Raw genomic sequence first — 24,409 nt, 5'->3', positions numbered from 1 at the left:
CATCTAGCAGATGCTAAACATTATATTTGTATATGTCAATGTCCATTACTTTCAATTATTAGAGCAGAACATTTAATAGGATTTACAACAAAAATTCCAGCAAAAGATTTATTCTGCAATACAAAGTCTGTGTCTGCACCTCAGCAAATAATGAAATATGTTATTGAAGACGAAGGCACTGTGATTATAAATAAATAGTTATATTACATGAGTGAATTAGCTAGTATGTAAGAGCAAGTAAAGATTATAACATGTCTTGTCTGCATTTGTAAAAAGCCAGAGAAAATTATATGAAGTCTTTTCCATCTGTATATGTTGTGTATGTCTTCCTTACTCTATTATTTTATTACTTTATATGTTTAACAAAGTACTAGTGGGTCCCATTGACAAGAATAATCAAATTCTCAGTCAAGTGCAGTTAATCAATTTTTTATCCTCTCAGCCTTATGGCTGTATATTTGTTAGCTCTTCCATGATAAGCCAATAGTCTATCCTGTATTTAAGATTGGCTTGGTGAATCCTAAGTTTTATTTTACCTAGAAAAGCTTAGAGGAGGACAAAGTACTCAATAGTTAGGTTTTAGGGGGAGGAGTTATGTGATTACAGCAAAGCCTAAGGGGATGGATGCCTTCGTGGAGGACTTTCTAAGGGAAACTGGACTAATATCTGCTAACGCACTGCAAATAATTGGTTGCTGCCTTTCTCTCTGTTTTTTTATTTAGAAAGCGAGCAGATACAAGTTACAGATATAGCACATTTTTTTAAGCTGAGAAAATGTTCCTCTGCATGTTTTCCGTAGAAGAGAAGTTCCAGATTTTAATCACTTTTTTTAAAAAAATGCAAGAGGAAAACGGGGAATCCCTCTTCCAAAAACTAAACTGGTTTATTGACTATTAATTGACATTATATAAAACCAAAGCAAAGGTTTTATAAGTTTGTTGCAACATCACACCTATCCATTACTGGTACAAAATCACACTGTTTCATGACACTTTCTGTTTGTCAAAAATGCTTTGCAGAAAGGTACCAAATTTCTTATTATATTCAGTTCTTTCTTGTTAAAGCAGTCACTGCATAACCCTGTAAAGGGGACTGAAATTTAGCCATTGCAAATTATGGTTAAATTTTCCAATTTTGACAACTGAACACAGTTGCTGCTTTAACAAGGAGCTACTTTGAAAATTTATGTCTTTCAAAGTCATGTAATTAGATGCAGTTTGATTAGCTTCATTTGCTTCAACAGTGAGTTTGTGCCCTTCATGAAATGCATACTTGGACTAAAATATAAGTGCTGAATATATAGTGTTAGTTTAATTTCTTGTTTGTTTATTTTTCAGCTATAGGTGCAGATATACTAGATGTCACAAATCAAAATACTGAATTCTTTGGAGAACTTGATGAAGAACTTACACATTTTGAAATGACTGAAATGCAGAAAGCTCAATGGCAAACAATGCAGAGAATAAATTTATATATAAGAGAAGAATATCATGCAATTCAAGATTTAATTTGGCGAGATGGTTATACAAATATTTTGCGAGGTTTGCCAACAGGGTTGGTATATTTTTAAAGTACTATAAAGTTATTAAAGCTTTTTTTTATTTATATGTCTTATGCTTGCATAGGATTTTTTAATGTTATATAAAGAACCCTGAGCTATTTTTATTTGATAGTGAATTGCTAAGGAGAAATAATTAATTGATATAAGTTTTAATGAGACATTTTAATTATAGTATAAAAATTATAATTTGTTTTCTGAGACTGTGAATTATTAAAATCAACGATTTTAAGAATAGTTATTTTTATAAGCATGTAAAACAGTATGTATACTTAATTTGATTCATGCAGTTTCATTTTCAATACTAATATATTTTCTCATTAACTGTGAAATTGGCAAACGTTTTAACCAAACTTGTGCCAATTGTTCCAGTGAAAGTTTAGAGGGGCAGATTGCTGTTTAATTAGTTAGGCAATCAACTGACATAGTATAAAAGTTTCAGTAAGTATGACAGATATATGCCAATCATTCTGGTGAAAGTCTGGACAGAACTTATCCTCTTTATTCAATTTGGTAATCAACAGATAAAATGGCTTATCGAGAATTAATCGGTGTTAGATGAAATCAAGGGGAAGATCTTATGAATGTGTTTCAGCATCATGTTTTTCTTTTTCTTTTTTTTCTTTTTTTTTTTTTTTTTTCTTTTTTTAATGATTATTGATGCTAAATTGTCTTTGTGGCAATTTTTATTTGCCAAAAATGGTTAATTGGAAAATGCATAAATACCATATTTTCAGTATGCTTTTTTGGAGGATGTATCCCATTTAGTATTATTAAGATTTTTATACATTTAAATTATTCATATTTTGTTAAAGACAACAAGTTTGGTATGTTTATAATTGTTTATAAAGTTTGGTATGTTTTCGATCATCTAATAGACTTGGTCTTGGTAGACATTAAGTAAATTATCGCTAAGTCTAAAATAACAATCTAAAATAACGACTGAAACTTGAAAAGGTTGTAAAAGATCCTTTTATATAAAACTAAGGAGAATAGAAGGCACAATTTGTGCTTACTAATCAGCCAGCCACTCGTGGTGATGTAACTTAACCCTCTCAGCGTTACGGATGGAAAATTTCATCTAGAAGGCTGTCTTTCATATATATTATACATGAAAATTTCTGCCAGCATTTAATGTATCCTATTTCAGGTTGGTTGTATATTGAAAGGAAAGGAATCAAGGTACAAAATGAGAGTCTTTTAGTTCATAGTACATGCTTACATACAAGTAGTTCATAATACATAGATCCTGTTTCATAATACATGCTTACATAGTTCATAATAGATATAGTTCATACATGCTTACATAATACATAATGCATTGATCCTGCTTTATACTATATGCTTACATAGTTCATAATAATTTTCATTGTCCATAATTCATACAGGTTTCATAATATATACAGTACATACACAATGTTGATCTCTACTAAATCTGCAGAAGAAAAAGAAAAGAGAGAGATTGACTGGGATCTATTCTGCACTGCACAAGTCAGTTCCCAATTCCTCCAGTTTCTGCATTATCTTGCATATTTCCCTGCAAAGTGCTGGCTGTTTGATCAGATAATGCTTATGACAAACTGCTGCACATGCCACTGTGTGGTTAGAGCGCAACGAGTAAAGTAATGGTCTGGTTTGCTCATGGTTGTGCGATTCCGATTAATGTTAAGATAGTGTCCATGCTGATGAACTGCATGGTGTGAGAAATTTCCATTCTCACAAAAGTATACTTACTTATTTATGTATTAATGAATCCTTTATTCCTGGAACTTATTTTATCAGATATTTAGCTTTTATTTATTTTGATATATTTATTAATGTTTACTCTATAATTTATCTATAACAATACTGAAAATAATTTTGTCTGGTTTCTGCATCTTCCGTCCATGTGTTAAGGCAAAGTTGGTAGAGTTAACATTTACTAGTGTTGTGTGATAGAAGTCTGAAATATCTAGCAAGATATTTGAACTTCACCTTTTACCATTAGATGGTGTTTGTTGTAAAATATACTTTATATATCGGTAAAAGCCAGTTTCAGTATAATTTCATACATAGGTTTTTTTGCACATTATATTTTCTAGTGTTCATAATGGTTATCCTTAAGCTAATCAAGACAAGTATTAAGTTTATAAGGTATTTCTCCATCCTTTCCACATGCCCTCAGGGTGTAATTGGAAGTGTACTCAATACACATTCTAGAGATCCAGGGCTCAAGTACAAATAAAGGCACTGCACAGTTTTCACATCTCTTGCTTGAAAATAACCCAGTGGTTCTGAAAGTTGAAAATTTGGTGTAGCAAATGTTTAAGTGTTAAGAAACTATGCTTTTCTTTTCATAATTTATATTTGTAAAATTTTTGAATAAAATAATAATGATTATTTTTTCCAAGGTTTTAATAAAGCTTGATTGTTGTTATAGCTTAACAAAAGATAAAAATGTGAATATTTAAATAGTTACAGAGAACTTTTATATTAATATATGCTGGGTAAAAGTTTTTATAGCAACATATACACTGATCAGCCACAACATATGACAACACTCCTTGCTCCACCTTTGGCATGCAAAATAGCTGAGGCCCATCATGATCTTATTTCCACCATCAACTCATAGTGACTTTTGAATTGGTAAAAAATATATGTTTAGCTATCTTTACAGCTCATTCTGTTCTATTCATAAGCATATTCATAGCATGTACTATTCTATTTGTAAATAAAAAAGAAGCATTTTACAAGAAATTTTATGAGAATAAATTCCATAGTTTCATTATAATTTGTTATGACCCAAAAAATGTAGTTTGGGATGGGACACTCATCAGTCAAATGACAATTTTTTAAAACTATATGGTTCAGATAATCAGAAAGTATCGAAGATTATATTAAATTTCCTATTCCTGTATGAAGAAATGGTTAGTGGGCTTTGAGCTGATGTTCTTATTTGCAATAATATCTGGCCAACTAGGAAGGCAGGACATCAACTGGAATTCATCATCATGTTCCTCAAATGACTGTCACACAATTCCAGCCTTGTAACAAGGAGCATTGTCTTGATGATGATTTCATTTGTGGTAGGAAAAACCATAAAGTCAACATTAATGTTCAAATTGTATAGAGTTATCATGTTGCATTATGCAATAGTCACTGTCCTTGAAAGCATAATACTTCCATTATCAGCATATTTATTGTCCTATGTTCAGCTATGCTGTTATTCAGCCACTATTGATCTGAATAACAGCATTACTGGATATGGCTATCAATGTGACATAAAAGAAGTTATGATTTATCTGACCAAGTAACTTTTCCATTGTTGCATGGGCCAGCAATGATTTTTATGGGCTTGTTGTAGTTATAAATATCGGTGATACTAATTTAACAGAGGCACATGAAAGGGGCATTTGCTACAAAATTCCATATCCAACATTCTGATGAACTGTGTTATAATATGCTTACACTTACATTGTTTTCAGCTGTCAGTTGTTTCACCAAGTATTTACCTATTTGCAATTGCTTATTTGCCCTCACTTAGTAGAACAGTCTCTGATGTCTACATTCATTCATCAAGTGTGAATATCCAAATGTCTAAGGATCTACTACAAGTTTCTCGATTCTTCTCCCATTTTCCAAAGGCACTAAGAATAGCAGCTTGCAAGCATCTGGTGATCAGGGCTGTTTTGGTGGTGGAGCCATCACAGTCCAGTATTGATCAATGTCATTTAAATCAGTAGCTTTCTATATTTCATGCACACATAATTGATAAGTATTTCTTGCTGTATTCCATTTTGTCATCTCTCATTTACATCATTCTAGTAAGTGTATCCCCGTTGTGTCCTCATAATAATAAGTTTTAATCATCAGTTTTTTTTTTTTTTTTTTTTTTTTGAGTCTTTGGATTTTGTTATATATGTCATTTATCTTTTCATAATATTATCTAATTCTTTATAATCCGACTAGAAAATAACAATTTATACAAGTTATTTTTTATTTCATTTCATTACAATTCTGGTTTCTGCCTTTTTTAGGAGTAATGTACATAATGGTCCACCCAATGCGTGTCGCTTGAAAGGCTCATTAGTTGTAAATAAAGTCTCTGGTAATTTTCATATAACTGCTGGCAAGTAAGTTATTTTTAATATTTTTCATAGAATAAAGATTTTATTTTGAGGATAAATTTTTATCATATTTTATTTTTCATAGGCATATTCCTCTTGCAGCTGGCCATGCACATATATCAGCATTCCTTAAAGATTCAGGTAATGTATTTTATAATTTTTGTAACTGACAAAATGTATGTGCAACTGTAAACTATGTGTTCATATGTAATGAAATTTTGGATGAGATATATAAATCGATGATAGCAGGGTGGTTACAAGGAAGATGCAGCTATTGCTTACAGTTCATTTATGGCATACCATCATCAATATAAACACATAGCTAAACTGCTACAAAAGACATGCCTGTTATTCCATAAATATAAGTACATGTTCTCATGTTTAACATTATAACTGATAAGAAGCAGCTGATTACATGTTAGCTGAACAGATGCAAACTTAAAAAGAATTAATTTTATGCTACTAATGTTAGATTAAGAATAATGAATTAATAATTTCCTTGTAGCTAAGATGATCTGTGACCATTTCGCACTCTTGAAATTTCTAAGAAAGAATCATGTAAAGTGTTAAGGTGAAGTGCCTGTTTTCTTGAAATTTCTGTCTAATCTTTTCAGCTCATTTACAACGAAGAGTGGCTAGTCACTTGAATATCCATCATGCCCATTTTTCATTCATTGAACGTAATGCACCACTTTCTTTCAGAAGCCTCATTTAATGCACTCTCATCTTAAATTTGTTTGATTTGTGTACAAATCTCAGCAGTCTGAACATTTTGTGCTTTCAGAAACTAATTAACACTTAGTATTTCATACTTGTGGGATTTTCTATTATCGAGGCTATTTTGAAAAAATTTCTAACTATGAAACAAAAATGAAAAAATTGCTAGCAATGCAAAAAAAAATAACAAAAAAATTGACAAATTACAAACAATACAATGTTGCATAGCAACAAGACTTAGCTCAAACTAAAGTACTGGTTTGTTCTACCGGAGAGAGTTGGTGAGACAGTAGAAGATGGTTATGTGTGGAATGGTAAGGGATCATTCTGTATTTTCTGAATCTATCATGAAAAGACACATTTTTGTAATTAATAAAATGGTTGTTTCTCCTTTTTATTTACATTATGTCTGTTTGAAACAAAATGTAGTTCACTTATAATAATACTTCCATTATCAGCATATTTATTGTCCCATGTCCAGCTATGCTGTTATTCACTCACTTAAATAAATGCTATTTTTGTATATTGTGCCATGAGTGCTTTGGAGAAATAAATTAGTCTGTTTATAAGCAAAATAAATCTAATATACCTCATATGATGCAATATACTGGGTGACCCAAAAGTTTCTTAACATTTGAAAATTCAGTAATTTGGGGAGTAATGTAGGTAGAGAGAAAAACTGAGACATATGCCTGAAATGACATGGAATTTTATTGAGAAAAAAAAAATGGCCAACAGACAGCAAAATGTCAGTGATGCCTCGTTAGAATCATGCATAAAATGAGCTGTAGTGAGAGAGGAAATCAGATGCACCAGCATTCGCAGCATGTTGACTTTACCAGAAAAGTCATTGTTAGTGAAGTTGTACTATCAGACTGGAGAATCTGCTACTGCAGCTTTATGATCCTCTCACCATAAGAAGGGTATTCAAATAGGTAAAGGTCCTGTGACAAATGTAGCTGTGAAGAAAGTGATTAGAAAGTTCACAGTTTTAGTTTTGTATAACACTCAAGTCCTGTCAACTCCCACAGCTGCAGAATTGTGTTACTGAAATCCTAGAACTGTCATGGAAACCCATTGCATAACAAGAAAGTCGCAGTGTAGTGTGGATTTACCACATCATTTATGCTAAAAGCCTTTTTCTTTGAGGAAATGCATGGTTCTGCTTTTCAAACTATCAACGTGATGGGAACGAGGTATGCTGATATGTTACAGAATCGCATCATCCCTAACCATGGATGGTAAACATCTGCTGTAAGATATGACTTTTATGCAGGATGGCCCTCCATCACATATTGCTATACCTGTGAAAAATCTCTTACCCGCATTGTTTGGTGAGTCACCACTTCCATCATGCTTTGTTCCCAAGTCCCCCAAATCTCAGATCGTATGATTATTGGGTGTAGAACCTGAAGTTGCAAGTCTATTGCGATCACTTGACCTCATTGCGATCACTTGACCAAATCTCAGATCGTATGATTATTGGGTGTAGAACCTGAAGTTGCAAGTCTATTGCGATCACTTGACCTCATTACGGATGCTAAAAGACAACATCTGATAACAATTCCTCAGTACCTACAGATACGCTGTGCAGTGCTGTTCACAACATTATCCCTTAACTATAGGTATTGTTGATAAAGATGGCCAACATGTTGAACATTTGTTATAAATGACATCATCTTTTCTAAAAACCAGTTGGTATGCTAATTATTACTTTTATTTTCACATGAAGCGACATCTGCCAGCCATTTTTGTTGTTGTTTGTTTTGTTTCAATAAAACCTCGTGTCATTTCAAGCATGCATGTCAGTTTCTTTCCTCTCTACCTACATTATTTCATAAAATACTGAATTTTCAAATGTTAACATACTTTTGGGTCGCCCAGTGTAATTAAATGTTTTCTCATTTTTCAATTGTACATTCTGATGGCCCAAATCTATGGAATTTAAAGACTTGATACTTGTAACAGAAAAGCAGAATCAGTGCATTTCATATGTTCTAGTACTCAAAATGAATAAAAAGAGCAGAGTATTGAGAAGAATATATGTGCATACTCATGTGTACATACCTTACATTTTTGGGCATTATGAAGAATAATTTGTTTCATTAAATTTATTACATTTCCCCCAAAAAAGTGTAGTGATATTTAACAATGCAAAAATAAATTAAAGAGATATATGCTTAAATATTCCCATTTTTAATTAAGATGGAATGTTTTCGATATGATGATGATGGTAAAATTTTAAAAATGTCCTTAGTTTCATTATCAAATCTGTATCAGTTAGCAAAAGATAAATATACAGTAGTACCTCTTGTATGTGACACTTCCGAATAAGGCATAATTATGTTGGTTCTGGTCCCTTTCTTAATGAACTTACCTCTTATTAATAGGTAATAATTAATAAGAGGTAATAATTAAGAGGTATTAATATCTCTACCTCTATTATTTTGAAACGTTTTCAGTGTCCCTCTTATTAAGGGACACTGAAAACGTTTCAAAATAATAGAGGTAGAGAAATAAATAAAAATAGAAATACTCTTTGTTAGTAATGTTTTGAGGTTTCAAAGTCCGGTTTGTGCTTAGTGAAAGATAGTTTTGTGACAAAGGAATAATGAAGTGAAAAGTTAAGCCCTCTGTTTTGAAAACCTGTTTTTCAGTAGCGTAAAGGGGTACAATACACTGAGTAAAAGGAAGTTGTGGTGCAAATGGAAGGCTATTTCACAGTCATAGAATTAAAAATACAGTTATTCTTGTTACAGTTTTCAGAAGTAAGAAGAAAACAATGTTAGCAAGTTGTAAGACAATCCAAAACAGCGACTATATGGGAAAGAAATGGTTGTGAGAATGGACTATCTGCCAGGTATGACTGGGGATTAAAGGAAGTGTAGTTTCGTACTTGTATATTATTTTTACATATGTTATCTTGCATAGCTTTAAAGAGGAAACGATTCATGTTAAAACAAAAAGTTGATGTAATTCATGTAGCATAAATTAAAAAGCATAATTTGAGAGATTTAGGGAAGAAATTTGATAAGTAAAAACCAAGTAAGTCGTGCACTGAATGATAGAGAAAAAATAAAAATATTATGGATTACTAATTCAAATGAACATTCCAAGACTGTACAAATTAGAAAAACTGAAGCATATGAAATGTATAGAGGAGTGCTCAATTGGTTTTGTTGTGTAAGAGCAAACAGTGGAGTATTATTGGAAGAAAGGGTAAAAGAAATTTTGCAAAATCTGGGACTACAAAGTTTTCGAATCATCAAATGGTTGATAAGGAAAATTTAAGCAAAGACATAACATTACTTTTAAGAGTATTCGTTATAAGGGAAACTTAATAGCTATGCAACTGTAACAGACTGGATGAAAAAGCAAAATGAAATTTGTGAAGGATATGAAGCTAAAAGCATCTACATTGCATATAAAACTGGATTATTCTATCCAATTTTGCCTAATAAAATTCTTGCTTTGGTAGTAAAAAGCTCCAAGAAACGTCTCACTGTGCTACTTTGTTGAAAAATGGAAGAGAAGTTTGAGCAACCACTTGTTATTGGAAAGGCCAAAAAAAAAAAAAAAAAAAAAAAAAAGATGCTTCAAACTCATTAGTCCGAAAGCTTTATCAGTTCATTGGTACCACAATGAAAAGTCAGTGTATGACGCAAAGCATAATGTCAGAATGGTTGAGTTGTCTTGATTTAACAATGTCAAGAAAAAATAGGAAGATTTGACAGTCTCCAGCCCATCCACCAAATGTAAAACTGAAATGGGAAGTTAGTGCTTTTCCTACCTGATGCAACATCAGTATTAAATCTAATTATACCTTCGGACCAAGGTATAATTAGATGCTTCGAGGTTCATTACAGAAAACTGTTTTTACAGCATGTTCTTTAGTCAAGCTGCTTTTGGAAACATTGATTGGTTTGCAAAATGTGTCAATGTATTGAATGCCATTTAGTCGATAACAAAGACTTAAATCCCTATCACAAAGTTGCATTCAGCACTGTTTTAAGAAAGCAAGCTTTCAAATTCTAGTTTTGAATGCCCTCTGTGATAACACTACTGTTAGTGTTATCACAGAGGTTAATGTTATCAATGATGAAAATGAATTGTTTGAACTTGTCAAAATCAGTGTCAGTGCTCAAATGCAGGAATATTTAGAAATTGATGAAAACTTGTGTACTGAAGACACCAGTAACAATATAAAAACTTTTATTTCAACTAATCATAATTATGTGAACTTTAACAAAAATAATTTAAAAAGTAGTGAAAGTGAACAAGAGCTAAACAAAAAGTGATACAAGAAACTATACAGGTGCCTTAAAATACAACTCTCAATTAAAAGAAATTATAATGACTGTTGATGACAGTAGTGAACTTAAGATTATGTGACTTATCCATGGAAAAATATGTCTTATAGTATCCTTGTGGGAAAAAAATACTTGCAATGCACAGACTTTCAAATAAACCCATGTAATGAATTCTTTTCAGTAAATTTTTGTGTGTACAAAATTTTGTTCATTTCATAAATTTTTGCAATGATTAAACTTTTTTTAATTAAGAATTTTCATTTTTCGTTAACTTCAAATTCAAATCAACACCCATGACTATGTTACTTATTTATATGTAATTTATTTAAAGCATGATCAACCTGAATGCTTAATTAAATTAAATATTTTAATATGCACCCTCTGATGAAGGGACACCTCTATTTAAGAGATAAAAGTCTTGTCCATTGGGTGTAATTTATTGAGAAGTACTACTGTGTATGCATTGCTAATCTCAAAATTTTAGAGATGTGTATATATTTCTGTTATGTCAGTACAGGACGACAAGCACCAAATATGGTATTGTGTGAGGAATAGCTGTGCAATGCCAAAGCAGTGCTCGATGCTAAATTTATTAAAAAACTGTTGTTTTCCCCATCTATTTTGCTTGTAGAAAAAAAAAGAAAAGAAAAAGAAAATTGCACGAATTTGGCATCATGCACAAATTCAGTATCATACCCAGCTTCCGCAATGCTCACATTAAACATTTTATATATGCAGTACAAAGTCTGTAATCCGGATGTCCATTATCTGGAATGATCTATAATCCGGACCTCAAAGCCACAAACATTTTTTTTGGGGGGGGTATGCTTTACGCATGCACGTTTAATGTATAACAGACAGTATAAGCTAGGCGAAAATTATCTTTACTGATTTTAAGGCACTTCAGTTAATGTTGCAGATTGCGCTGTTCCTTAATCTTCTAATTGGATCCAGCTTATTTTTTACAGACTGTTAGAGCAATTTTATAAAAATTAAGCTTGAACTTTCGATTATGTCAAAAAGAGTTTCCAATTCTGGAGCTGCCAAAGGATCTACAAAGTGAAAGCATTTATCGATGTACCGCTTCCGATAGTGAAGAAAGTGACAGAGAGATTATTGAAAATGAAAAAATTTCTATTGACGAATTAGTCGGTATTCTTGACACAGCAATTATAGAACTTGAACAGTGGAATTTTGTAACTGAACAAGAAATTATGTCTGTTTATAAAGTTAAAGAGAAAGTGTTGGCACAAAAAAATGAAGCAACTTAAACAACTTACATTGAAAGAAATGTTTAATAAAGTAAACAAATAAATGTTAAGCTTTTTTTTTTTTTTTTTTGTAAATTTTGATACCCTATAGATCATAATTGCTCTTTATTTCATAAATTATGGTTTCTTATTTTTAATTGTATCATTTTTGCATGCCATCTTACCAGATTTAAACTAATGATCTATAATCCGGAAAAACCCCCAATATGGAATCACCGAAGTCCCAATGAGTCCGGATTATGGACTTTGTACTGTATTATGTTATACATTGCTGATATTATAAATTCATTTTTTTTTCATACAGCTTTATGTACCATTAGGATTGCTACTGTCTAGTTAGAATATTGCACTAATATTTATGTTTGATGCTGAGTGGCAACCTATTAGCGGAAACGTACCATTGTGTCTATTAAAGTTTGACTTACTTTTATCAAAGAATTTCATTAACAATCTTACAGTGTAATATGAATTCTAAAAATTTTATATAAATTTAAATTAAATATATACATATACATATATTTTTTTTAATTCTGTAAGAATGTTGATATTAGTTTAATTTGTATATTAGGGGGCAATCAAAAAATTTTGTGATTGTACCATTGTAAACAACACAGTTGTTGTAAAATTATACTTGCAGCAATGACAAACAGTACTTTAATCAAGCTAAGTGCCATTTTGATGTCTATATCATTGATGTTTAAAAAGAGTAGAATGTCATTAAAGGATGGCTTAAAGTCATAGCAACCCTCTGTCTCCCAATAATAGAAAGAAATGTTAAATAAGTTGACACTTTGTGGAATATCAAATCATCATTAATGAAACTGCTAACAACATCAATATGCCATTTAGAACAGTGTAAAGTGATCCTCACATCCAAGTGTATCAATTCTTTCAAAGTTTGTACCAAAGCAAAACAAGCAGCATGTCAACGTTTACTTAGATCTCCATGATCAAGCTCATGATGACCTACATTTTTATTGTGGAAAATAACCGGTGGTAAAAAGTAAGTATATGGCTATGACCCTGACACAAGTCTTCACTGTGAAAGAGCTTGAGTATACTGTCCAAGACTGAAGAGAGGAAGCAAACAAAAGTACAATTATAAAGCTTACGTCTTGCCCCTCCCTTTAATTCATAGTGTACAATCCTGTAAATTCATTTCATAAGATAAAAATATTCATGTAAGATTTTGTTGTAATATTTTGAAGTATCTAAGTGATGACATTCAGTGTAAGCAACCTGAACCCAAAAGTGCAACTGGATGTTATAGCTTGATGATGCACCCATTCAGGTGCCAGATTCATAATATGTATTTTTAGGCTTGATTAATATTGGCATTTCTTTTTACTCCCTAAATACAGAGCTTCATGAAGATACAAATTGCTGAGCGACACCTTTACAGACATGTTGCCTGACAGCATTTCATTTATACAGGATGATTTTGTATTCAAATTGCCCTGAGCTACTATCAGTAGTCAAAGCCAATCAGCATTTAAAGCAGATGATGTGATTTATGGTCAAAGCAGTTTAAACCACATAGTAGTTTTAAAGCACCTGATTTTATTTCTGGTCAAAGCAGATGTTGTCCAATAGCAGACCTTAATTGGTCTGACAACAAGCATATTAATTTGCAAAGTTTCAATACCTTTATTTTTCAGACCTTAATTTTTTAATAAATTGTAATAATATTAATAATAATAATAAAAAGAAAGCTTAATAGCAGGCAGCAAGTAACAGGGATTAAAAATGCAAATAATGGGAAATAAATAAAAATGATAAATTTAAAAAATGTTATTAATGAAGTGGGAACAAAAAGCAGTTAATTGTGAAATGGAATGTATGTATATATATATGTATGTAGAATATGTATATATATATATTTATGTAGAAGAAAACAGATTTTTTCATACTAGCATAAAATATGCCATTCATAGCTGATAATTAGGTTTATAATAAAGTATTATTTTAAGTATATAAAAGAGGAAAAACAAATTTTATCACTTTATAAATAATGTAAAAATTTAATAATTATATAATTAATATGAAATTATGTAAATAATTGATCAAAAATTTAATGTGTTATAAAATAAAATTATTATGTGTTACAAGTAAAAATATATTTTATATTAAAAAAATTCTGTTGGTGACAGAACTGCTGGAAAAAAATAAAACATTTATTTTCAGTGAAAAAAGTCAGAAAATAGCTCATCTGGGTTTGATGAACTCAACAATCTGCTTGTTCATGTAAAATTTAACACATGAGTAAATGCATCAAGTGCTTGAGCTAACTAGACCTAGTCTAAAAGTTAAATCATTAACAATAGATGTCATGCACATACTCCGTAAGGGGATGCTACCGACCAAACATAGTGGAAGAACAGTTAAGCCAACGACTTATAGCTGAAAGGAGAGAGGAGAAAATCTGGCAACGAGAAGAAGCGTGCTTGATGCGAGAACGGCATGCTCGTGTGAAAAAAACAGTTTATCTGAAAGGAGAGGGAAAAATATCTGGCAACGGGAAGAAGAAACGTGCTTGATGCGAGAAGGACGGCATGCTCGTGAGAAAAAATTTTAAAATGAGTTTGGCTGTATTCCGAGAGTAGAGTTTGTCTTTCTTGTTTTTTTGTTAAGAATGGAGAGATGCAATGTATTACTTGGGCGTTTTATGTAAATGTGAATAAAAGCAATACTTTGTGAAACGTTAATGTGTATTTACAAAATTAAAATATAGCTTATGTTATTATTAAACCTGCATAAGTGTCCCAGTTTATTTCCTGCAAATAGAGTTGACTAATAACATTCATAAGTGGATGAAAAACAAACCGACAAAGATGTGTCAAAGGATCAAATTATGACAGTGGTGGCAGCTGGTCGGATGTATATTTGTCGACTCGGAAAAAGCTCAAGTGAATTCCTTACAAATGCTGCGAAACTTATTAAGTGGAATAGTTATCTTCTACCAGGTTCTCTTGTTAAGTGATTTATTTATGTTTTTGTGTTTATGAAAAATTTGCTGTTAATGTAAAGGTGCACTTTAACAAGTATTTTATAAGACAAAAATTCTCAGTGTGATTATCATATGAGACTTGAATTACCTTGCAAGTGCATTTATCTTTTATTATATGAGTGAATGATCATTAATTTAAGTAATGCTTGTGCTTTATTTATGAGATATGATTGCATTAATTTTCAAATGCTTATATATAAACATACATGTTTTTTTTATTTATTGAGTATTTGGATGTTGTGCATATTTAATGCAGATACTATGTGTTTATGATTCAACAGAAGTTAAGGATTTAACTTGATGTATAATTTTATGTAAGGAGATTTAGTTTTAATTTTCTGTTATTTTAATTAAATTGAACATAAAGTCGCATAATGTCATTTTTGGCCAAATCTAGACAGGCTGATCTAGTCGCCCTTGCACAAGAGTTTGGTGTTGAAGTGTTGCCTACATTTAGGATTTTGGACTTGAGGGAAAAGATTCTTGCTAGTGAAAGCTATGAGGAGCAGGTAGCAAAGGATCTTCTAAGTGTTATCATTACAGATAGCGAGGCAAAGGAGGAAAGGCAAGAAAGGGAATATAAACTAAAGTTAGAGGCAGAGGAGCGGATTGCCATTGAGAAGTATAAGGTAGATTGCCAGAATCGTTACTCGAATAGGAGTACTACACCTGAACGGGGGGAGAATGGGAAGGAAAAATCAGTAGAAGAGTTAACGAGGACAATCAGATTATTGACAGTAAAGGTTCCAAGTAAAGCAGATGGCTGGGACTATTTCTTCTCCAGTATAGAAAAAGCTTATGTCAATGAAAGTGTCCCTGATGAGTATAAGGCCAAAATTTTGATTTACCTTTTGGAAGATAAAGTGGCAAATTTATTAACATTGATAAGCGAGGATAAGTATGGGAATTATGACGAAATGAAGGAAACTGTGTTGAAATAATTTAAACCTTCACCTCAGGTATGCCTGGAGAATTTCAGAAAGGCAAGACGAAGTTCAGAAGAGACCTTTGGCCAGTTTTCTATTAGAGTTACTGCCATGTGGAAAAATTATGTGAAATCAAGGGGGGTGATAGACTTTGAAGGTCTTAATCAGTTGGTGGTAGCGGACAAAATCTACCAGACCCTTGATACGGAAACTGCAGTACACATAGGTATAAAGCAGAGAGACTCGTGGTTCAAGCCAAGAGAGCTTAAAAAGGAGTGTGACATATTCTTTACCGCTAAAGGGAAGTCCTACAATGTATGTAGGGAAGCTTGTGAAACTAAGATTTTAAATCAGGCAGTAGGTGAGAAACCTAAGGTCGAAGAAAGACGAGGCAGTCGGCATACGTCAGAAACCATAGGGAAAACCACACGGAATGTCAGAGGTTTAACATGTTTTGTATGTGGTTCAGCTTCACGTTTTAAAAGGCACTGTCCTCAGATTAAAGGTTCTAGGCAGTATAATAGAAATGAGGAAAAGGATAAAGCCAGGGTGAACTGGGTAAAGAAAGATCAGGATAATAATATCCTAGAGGACAAAGTTGTGGTAGCTCGTGTGGATCCTTTGAAGAAGTCAGGGGATGTAAACGACTATAAGCTGTGTGAGTTGAAAAGGGTTCCTATTAGTGTGAATGGAACAATAGGGAAGGCCCTAGTTGATTCAGGAACAGAAATTACGGTGGTTAAGAAAGAGTTAACCAAAAGTCTCCAACTGAAGGAAGGATCGAGTATATATTTGAAAGGTATATTTGGTCCAGCTGTTAAATGTCCTTTGGTAAGCATTCCACTGAGTATTACTGTAGGAGAAAGTGCCAATGTTACACATCAAGAGATTTTGTGTGCAGTTGCAGAATTGCTGGCAAAGGATGTGTTGCTTCCTCCGGAAGTATTCACCATGTTAGGAGGTCGGTTATATGACACAGGTGAAGGGGTGGAAAACTTACCTGAAGAAACCACAAACATTCCAGAGGTTAGGAGAAAGGAAAAGTCTGTGAAGGTAAACACAGGGAAACTAGAAGGAAACGCTGGTATGGGAAGGAATCTCAATGAGGAAAGGAAGGTGGAATCAAGTGAAAGCCAAAAACCTCAGCCAGGCAGACTATGTACAGCGGATGTATTTAGAAGAGAGCAGGAATCTCTGGTAGGAGCATGGGAGAATGCTCAGAAAGGAAAGGGGAATTATTATACAGTGGATAACTTTCTCTTTCATAAGGACAAAATTCTTGGGAAAAGTGTGAGGCAATTAGTTGTACCTAAGAGTCGAAGGAAGAAAGTCTTGCAGTTAGCACATTGCTCTGTGTTTAGTGGCCACATGGGGATAAAGAAGACTGTGGAGAGAATTAGATACTCTTTCTATTGGGAAGGTCTGAGGTTAAACGTTCAGAAATTTTGCGAGGCATGTAAAGAGTGCCTGTTGACTAGACCAATTAAAACTGTTGATCCTCCCAGTTCTAAGGGTCATAAGTATATATTATGCTTAGTTGATCAGCATACCAGATGGGCAGAAGCAATACCTCTAACTAGCCTCTCCGCCAAGTCGACTTGTGAGGAGTTATTACATATTTTTTCAAGAACAGGTATTCCAAATGTAATTGCATGTGACAATGGAACAAATTTTAAAGCAGATTTGACTCAAGAATTTGAGAGACAAATAGGGGCCAGTCCTAAGTTTTCGACCCCTGGATATCCTCAAGCTAATGGATTAGTTGAACGGTTTAATGGTACTTTAATGGTTTAATGGTAAATGGTTTAATGGTAAAAAAGAATGTTGCATCAGGTCATCAGAGAAGAAGGTAGAGGGTGGCATTTGCAAATTCCTTATGTGTTGTGGGCCTGTAGAGAAGTACCCAACTCAACAACTAGGGTGGCTCCATTTCAACTCACGTACGGCAGGACATCTCAGGGACCTCTGTCGATATTAAAATCATCATGGACAGGGAAACATGAAAATTTACAATTAGATGCAACTCCTGTTTATACATATTTACAAAATCTAAAGGCTAGGTTTGAGAAGGCAGCGAAGCAGGCAAAGCTCACAGCTAAAATTCAACAAGAGAGGACAGCACACTATCATAATTTAAGGTCTACCATAAAAACATTTAAGGTGGGAGATAAGGTGATAGTCTTGATTCCCGATTCTAATAACAAGCTTTATGCTAGGTGGCAGGGTCCTGCAAATATATTGGAACAGAGAAGTTCTCACTCATTTGTAGTACAAATGCCCGATGGGACCAAAAGACATGTTCATCAGAATAAGATTAGACCTTATGTAGTTAGATCCCAAGCAGTAAATGTTATCTTGGAGGGGAAGAAGAGTTTGGGGAAATTGAATTTATACCTGTCAACAAGGGAGAAAAAAGTTTTTATGAATCTCTGGGCAATCTCATCCATTTGCGGCAGATTAGAAACGTCTAATTTAGATTCAGTTCAAAGAAGTAAACTTTTAGGGCTACTGAGGAAATATCAAACATTATTTACACGTCCAGTGCAACCAGCACGAGTAGGTACACACAAGATCGAACTTATTCCTACTGCTACTAGGAAGAAACTCCACTGCTATGGAATACCCATGGCATACCGCAAAGCAGTAGATGAGCAGATACGTGAGTTGCTAGAATTAGGATTAATTGAACCTTCTGAGTCAGAAATTGCTCATCCTATAGTTTGTATGGCAAAAAAAGATGCTACAGTTAAAATGTGTATAGATTTTAGATCATTGAATGCTGTAACGAAAACTCCAACATTTCCCATGAAAGACATGCAGGAATTGATTTTTGTGGCGGGTGCAGCAAACTGGCTGACAAGCATCGACCTTCGAAAAGGGTATTGGCAAATCCGAATGGATGAAAAGAGCAAACCTTTGACTGCATTTGCAACGTGTAATGGAGTGTACCAGTGGAGAACAATGCCTTTCGGCTTATCAGGAGCCTCAGGGACATTCCAGAAGGAAATGAATTGTGCTTTGCAGAGTCATAGTGATTATACTCAGGCATACATAGATGATGTGGTGATTTTCTCGAAAACATTTGAGGAACACTTGAAACACATTTCTCTGCTTCTGAACACTTTAGAAAAATTAGGATTTTCTGTACATTTGGACAAATGTACTTTTGCAGCTAGAAAAATCATATATTTGGGGCATATAATTGGAGGAGGCAAGCATGGTCCTGATGAAGAAAGGGTCAAAGCAATTAGAAAATTCGTCAGGCCAGTCACAAAAAAAGATGTGAGATCGGTTTTAGGATTAATGGGATTTTATCGATCTTATATTCCCAGTTACGCAGAAATATCGGCACCATTGACAGAGTTGACGAAGAAGAGGCAAGCCAATATTGTTCTATGGGGAGAGTTGGAACAGAATGCTTTTAACAAATTAAAGGATACTTTGTGCCAAGTGACATCTCTGGCCACACCAAATATAGGAAAGCCATTTCAGATCCATTGCAATGCATCCAATTTGGCAGTAGGTTGCTGTTTAACCCAGATAGACGAGAATGATAACTATTGTCCTATTGCATTTGCAAGTCAAAAGCTTTTTCAAACTCAGAAAAATTGGGAAAGCATTGAGAAGGAAGCTTGGGCAGTCTTATTTGGCCTGAATAAATTTGATAAATGGATCTATGGGGCTCAGGTAGAAATTATAACAGATCACAACCCTCTCAGATATTTGAATGAAACTACTCCTCGAAGTCCCAAATTGACGAGGTGGGCTCTGGCATTGCAGAAATGGAACTTGCGGATTAGTCATAGGCCAGGGATCCAGCACCAAAGTGCAGATGCACTCTCACGTCTGGATCAAATATGATATGATTAATATAATTTGATTGTTTTTTTTCTTTGTTTATTTGTATGATTGTAATAATTTATTGCTTGTTCTGTTTTGTTTTATTTAATACTGTACGAGGTTGGTATTGTGTAAAAGTAATGTACAGAAAATTTGCTTGGATATTGATTAATGAAATACGTCCCAAAGAAAGGACAAATTTCATTCTTGGCAGGGGCGTGTCATGCACATACTCCGTAAGGGGATGCTACCGACCAAGCTTAGCGGAAGAACAGTTAAGCCAACGACTTATAGCTGAAAGGAGAGAGGAGAAAATCTGGCAATGAGAAGAAGCGTGCTTGATGCGAGAACGGCAGGCTCGTGTGAAAAAAAACAGTTTATCTGAAAGGAGAGGGGAAATATCTGGCAACGGGAAGAAGAAACGTGCTTGATGCGAGAAGGGCGGCATGCTCGTGAGAAAAAATTTGAAGATGAGTTTGGCTGTATTCCGAGAGTAGAGTTTGTCTTTCTTGTTTTTTTGTTAAGAACGGAGAGATGCAATGTATTACTTGGGCGTTTAATGTAAATGTGAATAAAAGCAATACTTTGTGAAAAGTTAATGTGTATTTACAAAATTAAAATATAGCTTATGTTATTATTAAACCTGCATAAGTGTCCCAGTTTATTTCCTGCAAATAGAGTTGACTAATAACATTCATAAGTGGATGAAAAACGAACCGACAAAGATGAAGTGTCAAAGGATCAAATTATGACAATAGATAATTGGAAATGTAATCAAATAAGAACAGACGATAAATTAAGCATTTCTTGTTTGTCAGAATATAAGAATATAGTAATCCCTTTAAACAGGAAAAAATATTCTACCAAATCTGTAATTATGGTAACAAATAATGGAAAAAAAATACATCGCTCTGTATTTAAATAAAAAAGCACTTGCATTAAGATGAAAACAATATTCTATCGTTTAAAAAGAAATTCATTGGAAATTATGATCCAAATTAAATGTTGCATCATTAATTAAATTTATTAAAATAATAACAAAAACTCTAAATAATTTGCAGCATATTTTATTTTGTAAGCAAAACGCTGCTATTATTTTTTGAACATGTGTCCTGTGTAGACTGGCAGTTGTAGGCACCGCAGATATCAACAGATATGTTTCCTCATGTAGATGGTCTCTGTATTCCAGATTTAGCCCCTTAACTTTTTCCTCCTCCACCAAACTAAAATTCAAACTGAGGGATTGACATTTTACTACTGTAGAACATATTTCAGTGTAGATCATACATGGTGCTTGTTATGTTAGAATGGAGCTCCAGAAATCTTTTGAACAGTAACAGAAGTGTTGGCACTAGTGTACAGTAGTAAAACACAAGTAGTTAAATTTAAAGCATTTTCCCGCTAAAATTATACCATCCGTTTTCTGCTCAACATTAGAGCATCTTTGTTTATTACTAAATCTACAACACTAAATTTTTTCTCTTTTTTACTAAATTTCAGTGAGTAATTTTTTTGCCTTGATTTCTGTCAATTTCATCCCTGAAACCCGTTTAAAAAAAGGGGGGACAGAGAGAGAAAGAAACATGAAAGAAAAACAAATATAGAAAAAATGGTAATTATATTTATTGCTTCATAAATAACTAAATAAACATGCAAACGTAAAAATGAATTTAACATTAATTATTAAACAAATTTTAGCACAATATCATATAAAACTAAATAACAGGCATAAAACAAAAAAATGGCATTTAGCACAGTAGAGAATACTTCTCATTTGGAATGCATGTATTGCCACATGAATTCAGTTGAATAAGAATCAAAATGTTATTGGTAATGTCTCTTTGTTATTTATTGCACCATTTTATACTACTCAGAAATACTTACAGATTAACTGATATAAGTATGATCTTCATTCTCTGGAATAGTAAAATGATTTCTTGTGAAGTATTTCGAATTCTAAATAGTAAAAACCATTGCAATTTTTTAAAAAATTCTGATGACACCACATGATGTCCTTGTACACATATTAAATTGTACGCTTTTTTTTTTTTTTTTTTTTTTTTTTTTTTTTTTTGTTGCACTTCATTTAAACTTATTTCATTTGAAAGTGAGATATGATCTTCTGATTCAAAGCGCCTTTCTAACAGCACCAGTTGCAATAAAAAAGAGAGGTGCACAATTAGATGGTATAACAGTCCCATATACAAAATTTTAGCATTCTACGGCTGATTATTTTTGAGTTATGCATGATACATATGTACAGACATCAAGCTGAAACTAGTCAAAAGTCCTAAGCACAAAATTTCAACATTTTACAGGAAATCATTTTTGAGTTATGCGATATACATCACAACGGAACTGGTCAAAATGGATATTTCAGTTAAAATCTGAAAATCGAGGTGTTTCGTGATTGCAATATTTCCTTTACTTCATACAAGGAAGTAAAAATACACAAAATCAAAAATGTGGTTGTGCAGGCGATGGTTATAAAGATAATTATTATCAGAAAAGAAACCAAACCTAACTGCCGATGCTTGATGCTGAGGAAATACACTAAACAAAAGAACACCAAGTGCTTTAATGGAAAAGAACCACATTTAAATAGAGCGTATTTATATGTATCTTATGTGCTTGGTCTAGGAACTTTTTGATTGCACTTGATATTTTGTCTGCAGATAAGTATTACATAATGCTGTTTTTTGTGCATGAAACAAATGTATTTATTTTTCCCCACCCATGTTTTGTGTTTTATTATCTCAGTGAAAAAAACTGTATTTGCTTTCAGATTATAATTTTTCTCACAGAATTGAAAGATTCTCTTTTGGTGAGCCATCAGCTGGGATATTTGACCCATTAGAAGGAGATGAAAAAACTGCTCCAAGTAGTAAGATTTCTTATTGAATTTAATACCAGAACTTCTTTTATCTTTTTGTAAAATTGCCATGTTGACTCTCCACCCACCTTAAGTTACTTGTATTTCAGGTGAGCATGCATCTTAAAACTTGCACGATTTGCCATTCTCATATCAATGGAAAAATTTTAATGTAGATTATCATCTATTAATACGAGGGCTATCCAGAAAGTAGATTACGTTTTGGAATAAAAAAATAAACAAAGTATAGGAAACAAATTTTATTATATACAGATGAAAGCCACACTCAAATACTACTTTTCTACATAGTCACCATACAAATTAAGGCATTTATCGTAGCGATGTACGAGCTTGGAAATTCCTTCGTCGAAAAATTCGGCCGCCTGCGCCTTCAACCACTTCGTTACCTCTTCTTGCAGCTGTGCGTCGTCATCAAAACGCTGCATAGCCAGCCACTTCTTCATTGCTGGGAATAGGTGGAAGTCGCTCGGTGCCAGGTCGGGACTGTACGGCGGATGAGGAAACAACTCCCACTTAAAAGATTCAAGAACTTTACGAGTGACATTTGCCGTGTGTGGCCGGGCGTTGTCGTGAATCAACAAGATCTTAGAGCTCAACATTCCTCTGCGCTTGTTTTGAATTGCTCTTCTGAGTTTTTGGAGAGTTTGGCAATACCTTTGAGAGTTTATTGTAGTGCCTCTTTCCAGGAAGTCCACCAAAATTACACCTTTTCTGTCCCAAAAAACAGTCGCCATCATCTTCCTTGCCGACATTGTTTGCATGCATTTCTTGGGTTTTTGGGGAGAACTTGTGTGCCCCCACTGCATTGATTGCAATTTCGTTTCACAGTTCACATGTTTCACCCATGTTTCGTCACCAGTAACGATGCGATCGAGTAAAGAGTCACCATCCTTATGGTAAGCGTCCAAAAAGTTCAACGCTGCAGCCATTCGCTGATTTTTGTGGTCCTCTGTCAAGATTTTTGGAATCCATCTTGCACAAAACTTGTGGTAACCAAGCTTTTCGCTGATGATTTCGTGCAACAAACTTCGCGAAATTTGTGGAAAACTCAAAGAAAGTTCCGTTATTGTGAAATTTCGATTTTCACGGACTTTAGCATCGACTTTTTCGAGAAGTTCGGCGGTCACTATGCTGGGTCTCCCACTTCGATCTTCGTCGTGAACATTGGTTCGGCCATTTTGAAATCTTATGACCCACTGACGCACTCCACCTTCAGTGATAATGTTGTCCCCATACACTTCATGAAGCTGCCGATAGATTTCTATCGGTTTACAGTTTTTTGCAGTCAGAAACCTTATTACTGAGCGCACCTCGCAGCTCGCGGGATTTTCAATTAACGCAGACATTTCAAACCGTCACAGTATCTGAACGGAGCACAGCACGAACCTCTCACTAGCACGGCTAGATGCAGACTGAGCTGCGCAACGCTCTGACCCCAAGATGGCCGCGCTAGCCCCGCCCCTAGCGGACACAGACGGAAACGTAATCTACTTCCTGGATGGCCCTCGTATGTTAAGCATACATTCAGTTTAAATATTGATTGATTGGTATTATCAAAAGAAAGATAGCATGAAAATCTAATTTTGTGTTGTGAATTTAATTTATGGAATTATATTGTTATTGCTTGATATCGTAAAAAATATAATGAAATCTCAATTATTTAAACATTCAGTTTTCCAGACTCATTAAATATTGTTTGCATTGATGTCAGTAAGTATTCTTGGTAAAGTTTGGAAGAAATATGGCACAGGTGGTGCTAAGAATAAAATTCTTTGACATTT

At 33.6% G+C, this 24,409-nt stretch overlaps 1 protein-coding gene across 3 annotated transcripts in view; it reads left to right on the top strand.

Annotated features, from left to right (window-relative positions):
- LOC118190789 (endoplasmic reticulum-Golgi intermediate compartment protein 2) overlaps positions 1–24,409 on the top strand; it is a 61,739-nt gene that overhangs the window by 23,198 nt on the left and 14,132 nt on the right. For all 3 annotated transcript variants that reach the window (XR_015039784.1, XM_035361580.2, XM_035361571.2), the window contains exons 4-7: positions 1,338–1,554; positions 5,575–5,670; positions 5,750–5,805; positions 22,521–22,619. Coding sequence is in view for 2 of the 3 variants with exons in the window: in XM_035361580.2 (XP_035217471.2) it covers positions 1,338–1,554; positions 5,575–5,670; positions 5,750–5,805; positions 22,521–22,619 (468 nt within the window). In the remaining variant the exon portion in view is untranslated. The remainder of the gene's footprint in view (positions 1–1,337; positions 1,555–5,574; positions 5,671–5,749; positions 5,806–22,520; positions 22,620–24,409) is intronic.

Source organism: Stegodyphus dumicola, chromosome 2 (assembly GCF_044657685.1).
Source record: "Stegodyphus dumicola isolate Sdum_Otavi_A_Nest chromosome 2, ASM4465768v1".
NCBI lineage: Eukaryota > Metazoa > Arthropoda > Arachnida > Araneae > Eresidae > Stegodyphus > Stegodyphus dumicola.
This window is presented reverse-complemented; position numbering and strand designations above follow the sequence as displayed.